Source organism: Calidris pugnax, unplaced genomic scaffold, assembly GCF_001431845.1.
Source record: "Calidris pugnax isolate Ruff unplaced genomic scaffold, ASM143184v1 scaffold44, whole genome shotgun sequence".
In the NCBI taxonomy this organism is placed as follows: Eukaryota; Metazoa; Chordata; class Aves; order Charadriiformes; family Scolopacidae; genus Calidris; species Calidris pugnax.
In genome coordinates this window covers 20,445,150-20,463,272 of record NW_015094506.1, presented here as the reverse complement: position 1 = coordinate 20,463,272, position 18,123 = coordinate 20,445,150, and the positions used below count along the sequence as shown (strand labels likewise).

Here is an 18,123-nt window from a genome sequence, read left to right as displayed (position 1 = left end):
TAACTGGTAAATACTGATGTAAACAAACAGTAATGCATGCGTTTCTTAATATTTTTTATAAACTCTGATAAATTGTGTTCTTATTGCAACCTTTGTAGTAGATTCATGGCTATATGTTCTTTGTTACAAACAAAACTATGACTATCACATCAATGTAGACAAAAAGATTAGATTATCAACAAAGATGGGTAGGAGTAAAATGGGTGGCACCTTGGCAAAATCAGCTATTCACATGGAAAATCAAATACCATCTCAAAAGTACATGAAGAGTGTACATTTACTTACCCTAATGTAGTTAGCATTTATGTAGGTACTCAAGGAGTCAGTTGGATTTTTTGGTTTCAAGTACACTCTGCTTAGAGGATCTAAGAGCACAAGGAAGATGGAAATTGAAAAGAAAACCCATCATTAGAAGATTTCTATAGAGAATGAAAGACTAGTTGAAGAAAATAATCTATTGTTATTTGGGTTTGTTAAGCAGTAAATCATCATGCATCAAATTCTTCCCTCTGCAAAGGATCATCATGTGTAACTGAGGTACATCTGTACTGCACAATGTTGGGCTCTGTAGAAGTATCTCAGCAAGCTATGGGCTTTAAAGCCACACTATCAGGTCTAGGCAATGATCAGTAAGGTCTACTCTGCCTGTCTTGAGTAGCAAGCTGGCCTGTCTAGATTGTCTCTGAAACCTGTGTCATACCATCATATGATGCTAGATAATTACACCAAGTTCTTTTGATTCAGCTTTGGTATCTTTGCCTGAAGTTGAACTGTTCCAATGACTACAGGTGGATTTAAATTAAGAAAAGCTCCTTCTCCCTTGGATGAAATCAGCTGTGTGCTTTTATACTGATTTAAGTTCACCATAAGGGGTTGGACTAGGTAATTCATATCTTTCCCTTCAGTTCTGTGTTCTCATCTGACACAATTTGTGACCACTCATGTGTACTAGACTGGAGATGTAAGGTCAAAATACAGGAATATTTTCCTTCATGCTCTTTCCTCCACTGTCTTGGATAATCTAGAATAGAGTAAAGGACAGTTCTGAGTACAGAGCTGAGTAATACTAAATCCCTCCTGCAAAGGAAGTTTTTGCTTGCTCATTTGTGATTATGTGATCGCTCATGTATTACCCTTTTGGAATTAAAGCCAAATAAATTCTCAATTACACAGTGTAACAGAAAGGGGTAAGGAGAGTAGGAGTGAGGTGCCTATGTTGCGGCTGTCCAGAGGCACACTTGACTTTCTTCACACCTTTTCTGAAAAAATATTCTACTTTAACCAAAATGATATGGAAATATTTCTATACCTATAAAAATAATATTTTCTTCTGGTAATTTGCTTAAATAATTAATTAGAAGCAGCAGCTTTTTGCAAGTATACAGACACCTATAGGTTTCAAAATAGTCTCTGCTTTGCTGAGTGCAATCTAAGCAATGTGTTTAAAGGTACATATACGGATGCTGAAATGGAGAGTGGTAAAAAAACGTTATTTATTATGTGGTCCTGCTGTTTACACAAAAAATATATAATTGATGTACTTCTGCTGTAGCAAAAACTGGTATTTTCAGAGTTGCTTTTGGATTTCTTTTGTGACTTTTCATCCTGTTCCTAAGAACAAGATAAAACCTTTGCAAATCAAAGGAAGAGGAGGGATGATCCCAAACATACTTTATGTCCTTTTCCCACTGGAGGTCACAGGAGCATCTTGGACAGGAGTGGAGCCTTTGCAGGACCCAGCCTGGTGTTTTGAAAGTGTGTTCCTTAAAATGTGCAAATGAATGCATGACTTCTAGTTCAAAGTCTGGGCATGGAAGTCTTGTCCTCTGTGTTAATAGCACAACATGAACTCTAGTTAGCTTGTGTTAAAATCTCTTTGTACTAGCTTTCCCAACTTTTTCACTTAGAGCTTTTTTTTCCTCTTAACAATATGAGAACAGGAAACCTCTCATTCCTTTTCAGCACAGAGTGATTATTAGCCATTTCCACAAATGCCTCAGGCTACGTGGCCTTGAAAAAACACCCGCTTCCTCTCCCTCACACAATGCCTCTGATTCTGGTGTAGCTTGACCCCTACCTTAAAAAACCTCTTCCAAGCAGACTCAACATCCAGTTTAATTACCATGTCTTGAGATAAATCCCTCTGTTACTAAAGAGCAGCTAAATCAGTTCTGCAGTTTCTTGAGACCTTCTTCCAACTCCAATCAACGAAACAAACACTGCTTCCGAATGGGAATCTTTTATAAATTAACAGTCCTGATCAGTTATGAAATAGGCAAGCGCTGTAAACTCAGCTCTGAAAGGAGGGAAACCTGAGTGCCGCTAAAGATCCAGAGCCACTAAGCAATCATCAGACACAAATGGAAGTAATTAGCTTCCTCCTGAATGACAAATACCTTGGAGGTAATAATCTTTTCCTCAAGGATGGCAAAGTTTGAGAGTCTGAAGCTATAGCAGGAAGACACAGATGGTGGCTGCAAGGCTGTATTCATCAATGCTTGTAAAACATCTTGAAACGCAGCAGAGCCGTTAAGCACTTATAATTACTAATAAAAAATGTCTCCTACAATTTTGACTGAGGCAAAATTACTGCTGCTTTCTTCCACGTATCTAAGAAGTCTGGAACAGTGCTCCCATTTGGGTAGAAGAAGCTTCCTCTAACTCCATCTTTAACAAATTAATATTGGCCTGATTTTACCAGGCTGGATGAATAGAAGGGTGTTAAGGGGCTGTAGCTCCCCACCACGAGACTGCCCGGTGTAGGGAAGAAGCTGGGCTGTATGGTGGCACTGCTGGGCAGCTTCCCCCACTGCCATTGATACTGGAGGTTCATCCACACCATAAACACCACTTCGTCATGAAGACCTAGGGCTTTGTCCCATTGCAAAAGCTGCATTTGTTGTATGGAGGGTATGATGAGCTGTGGTCATTTTTTCTTCTTCTATTTCGACTGCTATTATGTCCTGAACTCTTTAGGGCATGGGTATCTTCACATTTGCAGCATTTCCAAGATAAGTAATTTGGTACTTCTAGTCCAGTCCTAGTTGCCTTACCAACAGTTGGACTGAAATACTGTGAGAAGGGCTTATGGTATTTCTGTTTTGTGAGCAGGAAAGGAAGATGAAAATTTTGTGAGGCAGACTGCTCCCACACTTGCAGCCCAAAAGATCATAAATCTTTCAGATATTGAAACCTTTTGAAATTCATCCACTTCTATTTTTCCTGGTTTGCTTGCAGTTTCTAAATGAATTACGAATATTGATATTACTTGGTAAACACTGTAACACAGAACGTGGAAGAATCATACCAGACTGTTCCCAGTCTCTGCCAGGTGGGGAATAGGCTATTAGACTTGCAAATAATACAACTGCCTCAAAACACCTCACGTATAAAACACCTGTAAACTACGCATCATGTTATAATCTCATCTGAGTCATTCCTGGCACTTCCAATGTAATCCAGGATTTCTCAATGGAAAACTTAACAGATTTATCATGGTGAGTGCTTCTGCATTTTAAAACATGCTTGAGCATTACAAAATAAATTTTTATTCACGCAAAGAGTATCTTTCTTATCTACTAAAAATAAGATCTGCCTAATATCCATTTACATTTTAATTATGCAGTTTAACATAGATCAGTTATTATAATACTGGCTATTCACAAATATTATAGATGTTATCATAGTGGTGACTACAAGGGCACATATTGCCGACTCACATGGATATACAAAAAAGATGTGATGAACCCATGTTGAATTCCACTAAGATTAAACAGTTTTTCTCCTTCTGCTTTGTAAATACGATTTTTCTCTTTGTAAAAGCCTGCTGGTGGTCCTATTGCCTTCACTAGGGAGCAGGACTGGAGCAAATACGACTGCTCATAGTCAGGACTATAGTGCAAGGGAGCTTGAAAATTCTAAACATCAAGAGAAGGGTTCTCCTGCATTTGTCTCTAAGCTTGCATAATGAGGTGTTTTGTTCATATGATTTAGATTTAACTTTCCCCTTTAGCTGGAGTGCCAGAGCCAGTTTTAGCGCAAGCACTCCAAGCAATAGCTTGTAGTCTCACCTGCCAAGTGCTTTCTACCTTCATGTTACTGTGAATCTGCTGTTCTGCAGTGACTGCTTTCATGCAGACTTTTGCCCTGAGGGTACTCTTCAGAAAGGGGTAAGGAATGACATCCAGGTACCTTGGATGTGTTGCACACATCAAGATACCCACAGAATAGCATTAAGCTACTTGCTCCTTTGTAAGCAAGAGCCCACACGTGCTCTGAAGCACTGCGGGAATTCTGCTTCTGGTTTGAGGTGGAAAAGTGAGACAGGAAGGGGAAAAGATAAAGGGCTTTGAAGTGGAGGTCCTGCTGCGGGAACATGGAGTGGAGACATGGGGGCTGCCAGAGACAAGCAGGCAAAGGTGAAGATGTGGAGTAAGAGGATGAGGAGGGAGAGACAGGTGTTCTGCCTGTTCTGCCACAAGGCTGTGGTGAGAGACTGAGAGATCTGTGTGCAGGACTGGGAACTTGCTCAGAGGGAGCAAGAAATGCTGTAGGTGGATGGCAGAGGGAATGCAGCTGAAGATACAGAGCAGGGTTTAACAGGACCCATGGCTGGGGTCACAGTCTGGAGCAAGGGTGGAAAAACAGTGATTCTAAGGAACTGTTTAGCCACTTGTCTCTCAACCCACACTGTCCCCTCATTAGTTGCATTAACGTGTTACTATAAAGGAAATAACAGTTCAAAAACTTAAAGAGGCATCCCAGTGTTTGCGTAAGAGCATTGGCTATGTTATACTGCAACTAGAAATGTAACATTTCCTGTACTTTGTAGTTTTCCATATAGAATAATTTTTATTAGGCGTTCATTTTATTTCACAAGAGTGTGTCTGCCTGGGTAGTTTCTCTTAACATGAGCCTGCCCTCATGCACCCTGTCACAGAATTATCTCTTAGAAAATGAGAACATCCTCCACAGCGCATAGGGTGGAGCTGGCTGGACTGGGCATTTTTAGGAGATAATCCATCAGCTCAAATATCACTTGTCATCACAGGTGCCCCGATTCAGGAGACGCACCCATTACTGGGAATGGAAAAGCTGATGCGGGCGTACGAAGCAGCAGGTTGATATCATCTCAGCAGGAAACCAGGAAGGCTATTCTATTTAATCACTCAAATCGTTTCCAAACCCTCTCGGACTGGGTGTGGGGTGTGCGAGTATTTATTATGAGCATGTGCCTCCATCCTCAAAATATCTTCTTTGAAACAGCCTGGTGCTAACACACAACAGGCCTTTTGGTTTCTGTCAAAGATGGTTACAAAGTGCCTGTCAGTGAGTAGCTGTGGTGCACAGCGGCAGCGTGCTCGGACTGAAAATGTGCCTCGGAGTTAGCGGCACATCCCGGCTAACTGGAGGTGAAAACACAAAGGCATGCTGGTTCTCAAAGCTCATCAGCATCAACCATGGCCCAGCTGTCGTGTCCCGATTCAAAACACATGCTGCAGTGAAACAGGACTCAGCGCGTTTGCAAGGTATTGCTGAAGGCGAACCTGATGGTGGCTGCTCGGACGCGAGATGCTACGGGAAGGGAGAACTCCTTCCAAAAATCTGCCCGTCAGGCGGAGGGAGGCTTCGTGATATCCTGGCTCCACTGCAGCTGATGGCAAAAGTCCTGCTGTCGTCAAAAAGGTCAGGATTTCACCCGCCATGTACATCCTGTTGACACTGGGCCAGACTCCAAGGGACGCTGAATTTTCTGATTACTTGGTATATAACTTGCATTCAGTTACTTATTTTCTTTAATTCCCTTCAACATTCCTCCATTGAGGTCAGCTGCACACAGCTATTGGTTGCAGTAGATGAACTAACCTTGAAGTCAATGGGAATATTACTGGGGGCTGAAGGGAAGCGAGAACTCTGCAAGAGTTTCCTTCCCAGCTACGTATCACATTTCTGAGACTAATCTAGCAGCTGAAGACCATCAGTTTTCATTAATTTAACTGCAAGGCCTTTGTATGATGTGAACAAATTACAACGCGTTCAGGCTTGCCGAGAGAAATCTTGTCATTTAAAGTGTGTGAATTTGCATGACTAACATATAACACAGGCCTACAAGGACATTATAGAGATGACTAGAGAACAAATTTCTAGTTGATAGGATATACTGTCATTTTAAAAGTAATCTTCATTCCAAACCTAAACAAAGGGATATGTTTACATTTTTCTGTGGGAGTGTTCTCCAACATTTTGAATCATTGAACTTTTTCACTTTGGTGATGTCAAAATTTATAAAACCTCAACTATTCATGTCTATATTTAGTGCAATGCTAAAACTTCTGCAACCTATTTTGAAACTGAACCCAAAATAAAATGATTAATAAAAGAGAAATGGAATGTCATATCTCATTATCCACCAACAAATGTTATGGAAATAGTTGCTTTTCAGAGAAATGTGTATTTTGAAGGAAAACTATTCCACTGAAAAGTTTTCAGTCACCCCTAATTATAACGAAGCGATTGTTACTTAGTCAGAAATAAGAAATTTGGGCCAACAAAAATACAGAAGCAGTATAGCAAAGCAATAACAAGTTTACAGCAACGATGTTGCAGCACTGTGTTAGGGTGGCTTTCTTACTAATGTAAACAGATTTCCACAAAGCCGGTTAGTGCATGGAGAATTAAAACACTACTCCAGAGGACTTATGAAGATAGAAATCCACTACAAGAAAAGATAGGATGAACTTGCCTTTTTTAGTCTGAGCCATTTAATGTTGGACACAATCCCAAGTAGCTTTACCCAATCAGAGAGAATTCAGTGACTGCAAGAAGGTGTGGACTGTGGTAGAGAACAGTCTTGGTGCTCTCATCCTCCAGACTGGGGGAGCTACTATGAGGCATGGCAGATCTCTCTCTACCCATCTTCCTGACCTGTCCTTCAGAGAAAACCAGCATGCATCCAGGTTGCCTTTCAGTACATGGTTGGGATGCTGTCAAAGTGTGTACCTACTAAGGCATACAGTAAGAGTTCTGCATTTGCCAGTCCTACAGCACTGGGCTTCTGTTGTGTTTTTACATGGCCTATAAATACACTTGTGAACAGGTACACAACAATCAAAGAAAAAGACAGCTAGATTTTCACAGCAATACGTTCTCAAAGCAGGACTAAACGTCACAGTAGGAAACCCCGGGCTAACTCACTTACTTGGCAAAATTGTTTTATAGCGGTTTTTAGTTCCGTGACTCGGGATGTCAATTTCTTTGGGATCCACAAAATTCATTGGTATTTCCTATAAAAAATAAATTAAATCAGATTGGTGTTTCCAAAGGAGCCATGCAGGAAATTATCACCAGAAGGCCATCTGCTGTTACACAACTGTCTTTTGACATCAAAGTTATTAAGAAAAAAAGTGGTTCCCACCTCAAGCCTGTCAACACCCTTCCTTTAATAAACACAGGGAGTTGCATATTGAAGTGGTGACTTCTAAGGAACACTTCTGATGAATTAGTAAAAGCAAAATTTTTACAGAATTAGGAGAGAGGTTAAAATTCACAATAGTTCTAGAAAAGTAGAGTTGAAAAGTGCAGTACTGTAGCAGAAAAAACGGAACATTTTACATTATTGGGGGAGGAACTTTCAAAATAATTAAATATTAGTATATGGCAAACATTTTTTAAATTTTGTGCGAAGCCCTTAACAATGTCAAAGACCTCACTTGCTTTTTACAGAAACTACTAGAATGAAGTGCCTTAGCCTTTCACATTCAGTGACTCAAGTGTAATAAAAATCTGAAGTAATATTTCTCTTGATTCTCATTTTGATCTTTTAGTGACTGATCCATGATGTCTTCTTTAAATATGCAGCTGTGCAAGTAACTAATATGACAGTTTGCTTGAAGTTCCAAAAATTGTTTGTCGGCATGAAAATTAAAAATCCTCCAGTTTTTCATTGAACAAAATGTTTCAATTGGTCTAAGGCGGGGGGGAGAATGGTTCTGATTTTGAGGTCCTGAAACATTGTTAGTGTTCTCACAGTTGAATAAAACAACCCTTTGAAAAAGGCAAGATGAAACAAGTAGAGCTTTTTTTTCCTGATTGTGCGGGATGTTTTACCAACCAAAACAATCTGACAAAATCACATTAAAAATGCTTCAGTTGACTCAAAACTTCATTTTTACAGAATTGTTTTGGCCTCAATTATTTAAATTATCTTAGGGTAAGCTGGAATTTGATCTTCAGTAAATTAATACTTCTACTTAAAAGAACAGTCATTACTAGAGACTTGAACACTTCATTGCTAGCCTGGTGTATTTGTCCAAAGAGACAGCAGCTTATTATTAAATAATTGCCTCTTACAGACACATAGGAACATGAGGATGCACAAAAGGTATGATCCTACCCTATGCAGTGCAAATGTCCTTTGACTTGCACCACTGAAAAATTTACTGAAGGATTTTCCTCCAAAATCAGCCGGTTTCTACCTCCACAGGCTGCAGGCACAGATGAGATGCATGGCCACTGTCCTTCAGACCCGAGCTCTGGTTCTGCCTAGCGTGACTGGCTTCTGCAGGATATTTTTTAGAGGAACAGGGAGAAGGCTCCTAACAGTGTGCCAAGGATGCACCCAACAACAGATCTTTACACCAAGCAGGGAATCTACCCTCTTACTTTTCTGGTTGAAGAGAAGGCAAAGTTAAGTAAAATTTAGATTGGTCATAATAAATTGCTTTAATTCTTTTCTGCTTCTCAACTCGGTTTCTGAATATCTTACTACATAAGGCTGCAACGTCTGCATTGGTTTTTATTTTTCTACCTTATGCCCATGTGTTTAGTGGGCTTTCTTTATTCTTCCTCTATTCCTCACTCAGTTTCTTCCTCGATCTCTTCCTTGCTCTTCAGCCAATGCCTCAAAGGAATGACTTCCTGCCTCTCATTTCAGGCCAGCCAAAGTTCTGCTGCTAAGATACACCTTCCTTGCAGGTGTTTCACCCAACCCTTTTTCAGCTCCTGGTTCTGCTGTCCACATCCCTGCACTAAGCACAGGATCTTCTCACTTGTAAGAATCCATTCCTGCATAAACCTCATCTCCATTCCTTCATGTCAAACCATCTCACCTCTGTCCTGCTTCTGATGCACCTTCCTCCTCCGTGGAACTACAAAATGAGCTTCCACACCCCCCTCATTCCCACCTCTGACCTTCACCCCTTCCCAGTGATTATCTCTGTGAGACTCTTCCCTTTGGCCCTCGGGCTCTGAATTGTCCTAACTGGCTCTGGCACTAGCTTAAGCTAGTGGCTGACCTAGAGCTTCCCTGGTTCAACTCTAGCTTAGTGTAAACACGATGACTGCATGGCTTCTGAAAGGTTTCCCTGCTGAACTGTATATGAACTGAGAGAGAGCAATACATTAAGCCTGTGTTTAATATGATCTGCTTCTGTCATCTGCAGAGACTGGAAAAAGATGTGTGAGGGAGAGTCCTCTGCCTGCACAGTAAGAGATGGTGGTCAGAGCAGCTCTTCTAGCTGCCTGTCTGTCTCCCTCTTGGTGTCTGCTGAAATGTTAAAATGGTTCATCAGTTGGTGAGCTACTGACAGATGCAGAAATGCCACCGAGCTGAAAACAGAAATGCATTTCTCTGAGCCAAAAAGGCCAATTAATAATATTAATAACTTACATCCTGTAAACATTTTCTAGTCAGTGGGCTCCTCACAGTAGTAAGTACTTGTGGGACCAAGGGCACAGACAGAAATCTGACAATGCACCATGGATCACAGCCACAGACAACTCACTTATTCTGAAACTGGCTGTGAAAAGCAAGTCATTATTCCATTTTGGTTTTTTTGTTTGGGTTTTTTTTTTGGGGGGGGTTTGTTTTTTTTGTGGTTGGACTCGATGATCTCTAAGGTCCCTTCCAACCATGAATATTCTGTGATATTATATAATTAAATAATTACAGATAATGTATAAGATGCACACATTCATGTGCTCAGTTGCATGCATACAATTATAGATGCATAGCTAAATATGCTTTTGTTCATGGGCTACTTCACCTCTCTGAGCAATATTCTTCTAATAATATTAGAATCATAGAATCATAGAATCGTTTGGGTTCCAAGTGACCTTTAAACGTCATCTAGTCCAACCCCCCTGCAATAAGCAGGGACATCTTCAACTAGATCAGGTTGCTCAGAGACCTGTCCAACATGACCCTTGAATGTTTTTAGGGATGGGACATCTACCTCTTGAATTCTACGGAAAGCATCCTTTACAAAGCCAGCTCTGTTCTGCTTCTTTGTCCCTGAGGGCAATTTCCCGGGGGGTCCTATTGAACAATTCCTTGAAGAGCTGGAAGTTCGCTTTACTCTTTATTCTTTACTCTGACTTTACTCTTCACCTGACCCACATCCCTCAGGACTGGGAACTCCACCAGTGTGTGATCACTACAGCCCAGGCAGCCTCCAATCTTGACATCACTGATTAGCTCACTTGTGTTGGTGACCATCAGCTCCAGTATCACATCCCTTCTGATAGGGCTGTCTGTGACCTGACTTCAGCTGTTATTCTCAGTGCACTCCAGGAGTCTCCTGGATGGCCTACAGCTTGCCATGCCACTTTTCCAGCAGATGCTGGGGTGGTTGAAGTCCCCAGGCAGGATGAGAGGCTGGGAGCATGATGCCTCATGTAGCTGGAGTAAGAAGGCTTTGTCTATAGGCTCACCTTCATGGGGTGGCCTGTAGTAGACACCAACCAAAGGCTCTTTTTGTTGCCTCCATCTCTAATTCTTACCCATAAGCTTTCAACCTGCTCATGGCTATTCTTCAGAGACAGCTTTTCACACACTATCCATTTTTTGATGTCAAGAGCAATGCCTCCACCTCTCCTTCCTCGCCTGTCCCTTCTGAACAGCCTGTTGCCATTGATATCCACACTCCAGTCATGAGCTTCATCCCACCAGGTTTCAGTAATGGCAACTAGATTTGTAATAACAGCTATTCTGGCTCACATTAGCCTTTAAATGCTACAACTGTTCTACACTCAAAGAGTTAATTAAACAACTAAAAATAACCCGAAACCACTCATGCTTCAGTTTTCCATCAAAAACTGAACATTTCTCCACTTTTTGCACGCTTGGAAGGTTTTCATGGGAACTAATAATTTTAGTCTCAAGAAGACTGTCTTATTTTATTTCTTTAGCTAGCTAAAACAAGCTGAGCGAGCAGAAAGAGTGAGGGTTATATATTGCGTTCTTTGCATGCCTCAAGTTCCTACTAAAGCTATTATGTGTAGCAAGGAAGATATTAAACAGATACTGTTAAACAGCTTCATCTTAAAACCATTTTAAAAAATGGTTTAAAGATAAGTCATTATCTTTTCAATAAAATTCTGTGAAAACACTGAATGGGCAAAGTCATGTTGTGCTACCTTGAGGAACAAATGAAATGTGAGTCTCTGTTGCCCCAAAGCCACGCAAGGATGCTGTGCAAGAGGATTTGGGTAAATAGGATTCTATGGAGGTGCCACGTTGTCTGTACAAACTGACTCCTAACATGGGGCGTTTAAGCACGATGAAGGTATTTCTTCTAGCTTTCATGCCTAAGCAGCAGAACGGCAGAGAACCAATGGTGTAACTGGTACCCTCTGATAGCAGTTGGTAGCAAGGCGTCTGAGGGAACTTAGGACAAGCTTTACTTTGTGTTGCACTGGTCGCCTGAATAACTCGAATGGTTATTCTACCTGAATAGGCAAAACAGTCCTTGTCTCATCTGGTATCTCCTGATACAGAAGCTGCTGTACTCTGTGATTATGCTCACCATACTTCTGTATGTGCTCCGAGATGGAAAGATCAGAGCAGCATGTAGTTGTGAAAGCAATATAGATTATTGTGATGTCATAAAAATGTTTTCTATATTATTCTCTGGTTCTTTTCTCAAGATTCTTAGCTCTGTATTTCAGAACCCATCAAAGCATCCAAACCTGTTTTCTCCCAATTGTAAAACATTTTATGTATTAACCCTGAATTTCTTCTGCCTCATCATCATCATAAAATTCTTCTGTAATTTCTTTGAAGCCTATTTTTAATTTTACTACTCTTGGTAATTCAGTGTCACCATCAATTTTTGCCACCTTACTATTTATTCCCATTTCCAGATGAGCTAAGAGCATCTTGGTCATTATCAGCTCCAGGATAGATGCCTCTGGGACTCCTATGGTGACCTCCTTTCATTTTAAGAAGCAACCAATCCTTCCAGTTCTACACTGTGTTGATTATTCCCCATTGTATTGCTTTTGTTCATATATTTATTGACTTCTTTACTACAATTCTCTCCGATTTCTCTGATTTAGACATCAGATTTCTAGGCCTGCAGTTCTCTGGGTCTCTTCTGGAGCCCTTCTGAAGAGCTCCTATTACCTCTGGCCCTCTGATTCCTCAGCTGCTGGGGCCCAAGTGCTAGGTTACACCTGCCCAGTTAATACGGCAATTATTGTATATATAAATTCCTTTAGGATTCCTGGGTGAATAGCAGCATATTCCAGTGGGTAGCTTTTAGTCATTTTATTGATTTATTCTAGAATCAATTCCATTAATGCTTCAATATCAGATAGATGCTCCAGTCACCTGTTTGAATCTACTCCTGACACAGAAGTAGGAAATTTTTAAGTTCTTCTGTGATCAACACAGATGCAAATAGTATGATCACTTCTCTTCTATTGCTTTGACTTCTCCAAATCCCTTTTCTACCCTTTTGATCATTTATTGATCCTTGCACTCTTTGGTAAACTTTGTGCTTTGGATCTATTTAAAAATGAAGTTATGATTATTTTTTTTTTTAATTTAAAGCCTTTTTTGGCCTGCCTTATTCAGCTTTCGCATTCAACTGGCTTCAGTTTATGCTGTTCTGTTTCCTTTGTAAAGGGTGTCTGCTTATTTCTAATAGCTTATTTCATCTGGCTGTTTTGCAATGCCAGTCTTTTTCAGGTCTTCTTAAAGTAATAATGTGTTTTCCATGAGTGAGTTTTTCTGCTCTGATTTGTTTCAACCTGGCCACTGTCTTCATTTTAGATTCTTACCCTTTTAAATATTAAATACACTCATAGGATGTTTCAGGTTTTTTGGTCTTGAGCATACTAGGCTTGCTGTATGGAGTGCTTGTTAAAGATATTTTGGACTGACTGACTGTGAGTGTCCCTGTTTACTCCAAAGTAATTTATAGCGACTAAAAATTTAATCTTCAAGTTGCAACCATATTTGATGTTTGCATGGGAATAAACAAAATCTCCAAGTATTACTGTGTTTTCTGTCATTATAGCCCTTATGATCTCTTTGAAACTGTCAGTGTTACAGTCCTGGCTGTTTGCACTGTAGCTCTGATATGACGTTTATCCCATCTATGAATGGGACTTCAAACCAAGAGGAATCTGCATTATCCATGGATATAACTGAGTTACGTATCTGTCTTTAGTGCATAAACATAAAACACCACATCCGATCTGCCCTTCAGAAATTATTTTAATTTTTTATTAATGCGTTGCCCAATTATTTTTTCCCCCAGTTTCTGTTGTGTCGATTATGTCAAAAAACCTGATCTAGAGCTTGTTGTTAAACTCACCATGAATTCTGTTTGAAGCAAATGAGAACACGCAACTGCGTCTCGAAGCTGCTGCCGTGTCAGGACGCGGCCGGCTGACTGTAGGTATTCCATGGCTACTTTTTCTCGTGGGGTTGGCACAGCAACGAAAGGTTCAACACTTCCCAAACTGCTCATATCCAAAGTCAGTGAAACATTGGAGCCTCGTCTGTGTTAGAAAAGAATTAAAACAGTTGTATCAGATCTGTGTTACTCTAAGTCCCACACACATGCAGCTGATCCTGAGTTATTTATGCACCCTGACTTTCTGTATAGTCGTTGGGAGATTTGGGTATGCAAAGACTGAAAGACTGATTTTACTGGAAACACTGGGTGGCCAGAAAACCAAGATTTTATATATCATCCCACCTCTTGAATCTCACTATTTGGATTATTCTTAGAAGTAGAAACTGTTCCCTATATGATACTTAATCTTTATAGGTGTCAAACGTGAAACTGATATGTTAGTAAGGAATAACGTTTCACAGAAGAAAAAAAAAGGGGATATATTTCTAACTGATATATGTAACCACCTGGAAATAAATTTACAGTTATGTCAGCTGCATGTTTAAGAATCTGCTCAAATTAAATATACAAACTGGAGGCGAAAAAAGTGATAAAATCAGCAGAGGTAAGTGGAAAGGCAGTGCAAACATTGTAACTGCCAAGACTGTGGACAGTGTCTCATGTTTGGGAAGAGAGAAGGGAGAGGCAAAAATACCACAATAAATGAGCCGCATCCCAGGAGGAGGAACGATCACAGACTTAGAGGGGTTATTTGGAAATGCCAAACACCTCTTGAAGGACAATCAAATTCATCAACATTTCACATTTCTACAGGAAAACGAAGTTGGATTTAACAACAGTTTTAAGTCATGAAAATACAAATAAAGCACACCTCTGTGTGCTTGATATGAGCGCTACTCTTTTTGTCACTTTCTCCAAACAACACTTAAGAAAACTGTCTTTTTTCATAGTTTCAACCCATCAATAAATGTTATCTACTCAGCCCTTAACTTTAGACATATTGACCGAAATAAATCCATGCTCTGTGAATTGTGATGACTAAACACACATTTGTCGGCATTAATCAAAGTTTTTGTGTTTCACTAATCAGAAATCAGTACTCTAGTACTGATCTGTACCTGGGCTACAGATGCCCAGCTCAGTGTAAACATCTCTAACATTTACCAAGCAGCTCTGCATATATCAAGATATGACACTGCAAGTTTTATTCCTACCTCTGCACATTATTGTCTCTCTGTTAATGTATGCTTACAGGGGTTGTTCTTTATGCTCTTAGTTGCTCTACCATGCTCAGATATATACAACCACAACATAAGATTTCTGTCTCAAGTTTCTCCTAGCAGTAGTCCCCCCAGACTAGAATACAGCTCTACACCTTGCCTATTTTTAAAATCACATATGCCAGTGATTAACCATTTACTGGTTAATCAACTATCTGGTGACTCCAGTTTTCCTGCTAGAATTCTATGTGTTTGGGTGCATTTGTTATTGGCAGAAGAACGCCTGCTGGGTGAGTGTGACTGCTCACCGCTCTGGACACTGGGATGTTGTTAGGATACACCTGTCCCTATAACAGTAATACCACATATTGTTATAAATATCATACAGTCATCATCACATAGTATCTGTGAGGAAAGTACTATTAATACTGGGGGAATGGTTTCCTGTAGTCTGCAGCAAAAGTTGCTTGTGTTAACACTTACTTTTTACTGCCCTTTCACTATTTACCAGTGGCCTGTAGGTATTTGTATGTACACATATTTGAGCAAATTACTTCTCTTTTCAGGCACTGTAACTCCTTAGTGCAGGTGTTGCTGTGCTGTTTTCTGATGCCAGAATAAGTAGTCTTTGCTTTCTTCTTTGTTTGTAACCATACGAACATAACAACTTTTTTTTTCTTCTGACACAACTGTGATGCACTTCCCTTTTTCTTATACACGTCAGCATATCCTTCAGTGATTTTATTTTAAATTAAACCATTTCTATCATGTCAGTCTGCATGAATAGAAATGACACCAGTCACTCAGCCATCGCTTAGCAAAACACAAAGCAACAATGACCAAGAGACAAGACCACCTGGTGGAATCAGTGAATCTCACATTGTGCCATAGTGTCTGTAAACCTATTATTTCAGCTGAGGCGATGGGTGGGTGATAGCAAGAGCTTGGCTGCCCGGGGCTCACAGATGGTAACAGTGAGTCAGCAACAGAAGCAGAGGTAGAAGAGGCAAGATGAAGCCAAGGTGGCCACAGGCAGCTGGCTGCCTCCAGGCATAGATGGGGACAATTTCTATTAGCAGAGGGGAGTAGGTGGGGTATGATTCTGCTTATTTTCCTGGGAGGTAGGAAGAAGTGAAGTAGCATCCAGAGTAGAAATGACTAGTAAGTGATATATGCATAGGCTCCCAGTAGTGCTCTGTCGCTCACTACACACCCTGCATCATACAAAAGCCCTCGACAGTGGTACCAGTGCTCATACCCAAATCCAGAGCTGTGACAGCCTGGGAGGTGGGCATCCTGTGAGCTGCCTGCAGTGGCTACTCTCTGCTGGACCCTGCGGGAGGGTCCTGGCTCCGGTACCCATCCTAGCTCCCAGGGGACTGCCCCCGCCTGCAGGGGAAGCCAGTCCCCCAGCTCTGCGCCGCTTCTCAAGGAAAACATCCTGTTAGAATGCTTTCTCACAAAAATCCTCCTATGAAAGCATCTATTCTGACCACAACTAGCAATTTATTCAGCGGAAAAAGGCAGTCCCTCGAACAGGTGGCTCTGAGAGTGTGTATCGCAAACCCAATCTTTTGAAAGCAATCCAGAAATCCACAGAAGAGGTATGCAATGAACATCTCCAAAAAAGTTTACGCTACTTTTGTTTGAGAAATGGGTAGCAATTTAGACCCAGACACACTTCTGGGACAGACTACTGAGATTTCCTAATATAGAGGAAAAGTATTTGCATTGTTCAGTAACAAAGTACAGTGAAAATGTTAATATTTTCTTTGGCTTTTACATTGTTATAACTGACAGTCTTGGCAAAAAGGCTACTTCCTTTTTAACAACAACAAAAACTATACCTGATCTAATTATAACTTTGAGTTTACATCTTTTACCATTTATGGGGATTATTGATGAATACTGATGTTGAGAATCAAATAACTTACTCTGGAAAGAAGAAATAGTTTTTAGCTGCAAATTTTATATATCAAAAGCTACACATTGAATAAAAACTGAATGCAGGGCAGAAATTAACTATCTAACAGATAGCAGTCTTTTTAGAAAGTCCATAAGAGGATACACAACAGATAATAGCTCTAAAGACAATTCTTCCATAAAAATGGGCATCTCAAAGAACACTTTTGAAGAAGTATGCTTCAGTTAATAAAAAGATTTTAATAATGTTTACACTACCAATGCTAACTACTGCTGATATTAACATTCATCACGCAGACTTCTTTATTGCATTCAAGACCATGCTGAGGAATAGCAATGAAAATGGGACATATTGCCTTGTCTTGAAAGATGAACCCATCATACACTTTTACGTCCTAGTAGAAGATGCTTAGTCTCAGGTCCTACTCTGAACTCCTTGGATTCTCTATGCTCCAGCAGTAAAATTCTTTACTTTATGTAGAAAAGAGTAGAAATCAAGAATTCACTTCTTTTTCACTGCCTGGGTGAAAAGAGGTTAGTCAGTGAGTCCACGTTTTCCCACCTTATTGGAGGGACTGCACAAAGCTGGCCATGGAGCGACAAAGAGATACCACCTAACCAAAGCCTTTTTTTGCTAACTATCTCTTGTCTCCAATAGGTTTTGAATCAAGATATCACAATCAGACCAGTGATACTTCAAGTCAGACAACTAATTTTTCTTGGAGATATATCTATCTCTTGACTACACACAGGTATGTTTCCATTTCAAATTAGAGAGAGCCATACAGATGGGTTTTCCCCTATTTCTGAATATTTACAACCCTTTTTTACCTTCTAAATAACTTTATATTCTTTATGTTCCCCATGTTAATAGTCTGTGCCAAATTAAAGAAGACTTTGTTATGAAACACTTCCTCCAGCACCCCCTCGAAGTTGTGCCTTGATGGGGAGGAGCACCATGTGGTAATCTGAGAAATTGTAAACATTTGTGACAACACTGTCATAGAATCATAGAATAATAGAACATAGAATAGTTTGAGTTGGAAGGGACCTTTAAAGGTAATCTAGTCCAATGCCCCTGCAATGAACAGGGACATATTCAACTAGATCCTGTTGCTCAGAGCCCTGTCCAACCTGACCATGAATGTTTCCAGGGATGGCACATCTACCACCTATCTGGGCAACTTCTTCCAGCGTTTCACCACCCTCACTGTAAAAAACTTCTTCCTTATATCTAGTCTAAATCTACCCTCTTTCAGTTTAAAACCATTACCCCTTGTCCTACAACAAAGGCCTGCTAAAATGTTTGTCCCCATCTTTCTTATAAACCCCCT

General features: G+C 40.3%; 1 protein-coding gene across 3 annotated transcripts in view; it reads right to left on the bottom strand.

Moving 5' to 3' along the window:
- The window catches only part of PTPRR (protein tyrosine phosphatase, receptor type, R), a 177,573-nt gene that overhangs the window by 23,061 nt on the left and 136,389 nt on the right, over positions 1-18,123 (bottom strand). For all 3 annotated transcript variants that reach the window (XM_014964296.1, XM_014964295.1, XM_014964297.1), the window contains 3 exons: positions 13,602-13,788; positions 7,199-7,283; positions 286-365 (listed from right to left, as the gene is read on the bottom strand). In XM_014964296.1, coding sequence (XP_014819782.1) covers positions 286-365; positions 7,199-7,283; positions 13,602-13,788 — 352 coding nt within the window. The remainder of the gene's footprint in view (positions 1-285; positions 366-7,198; positions 7,284-13,601; positions 13,789-18,123) is intronic.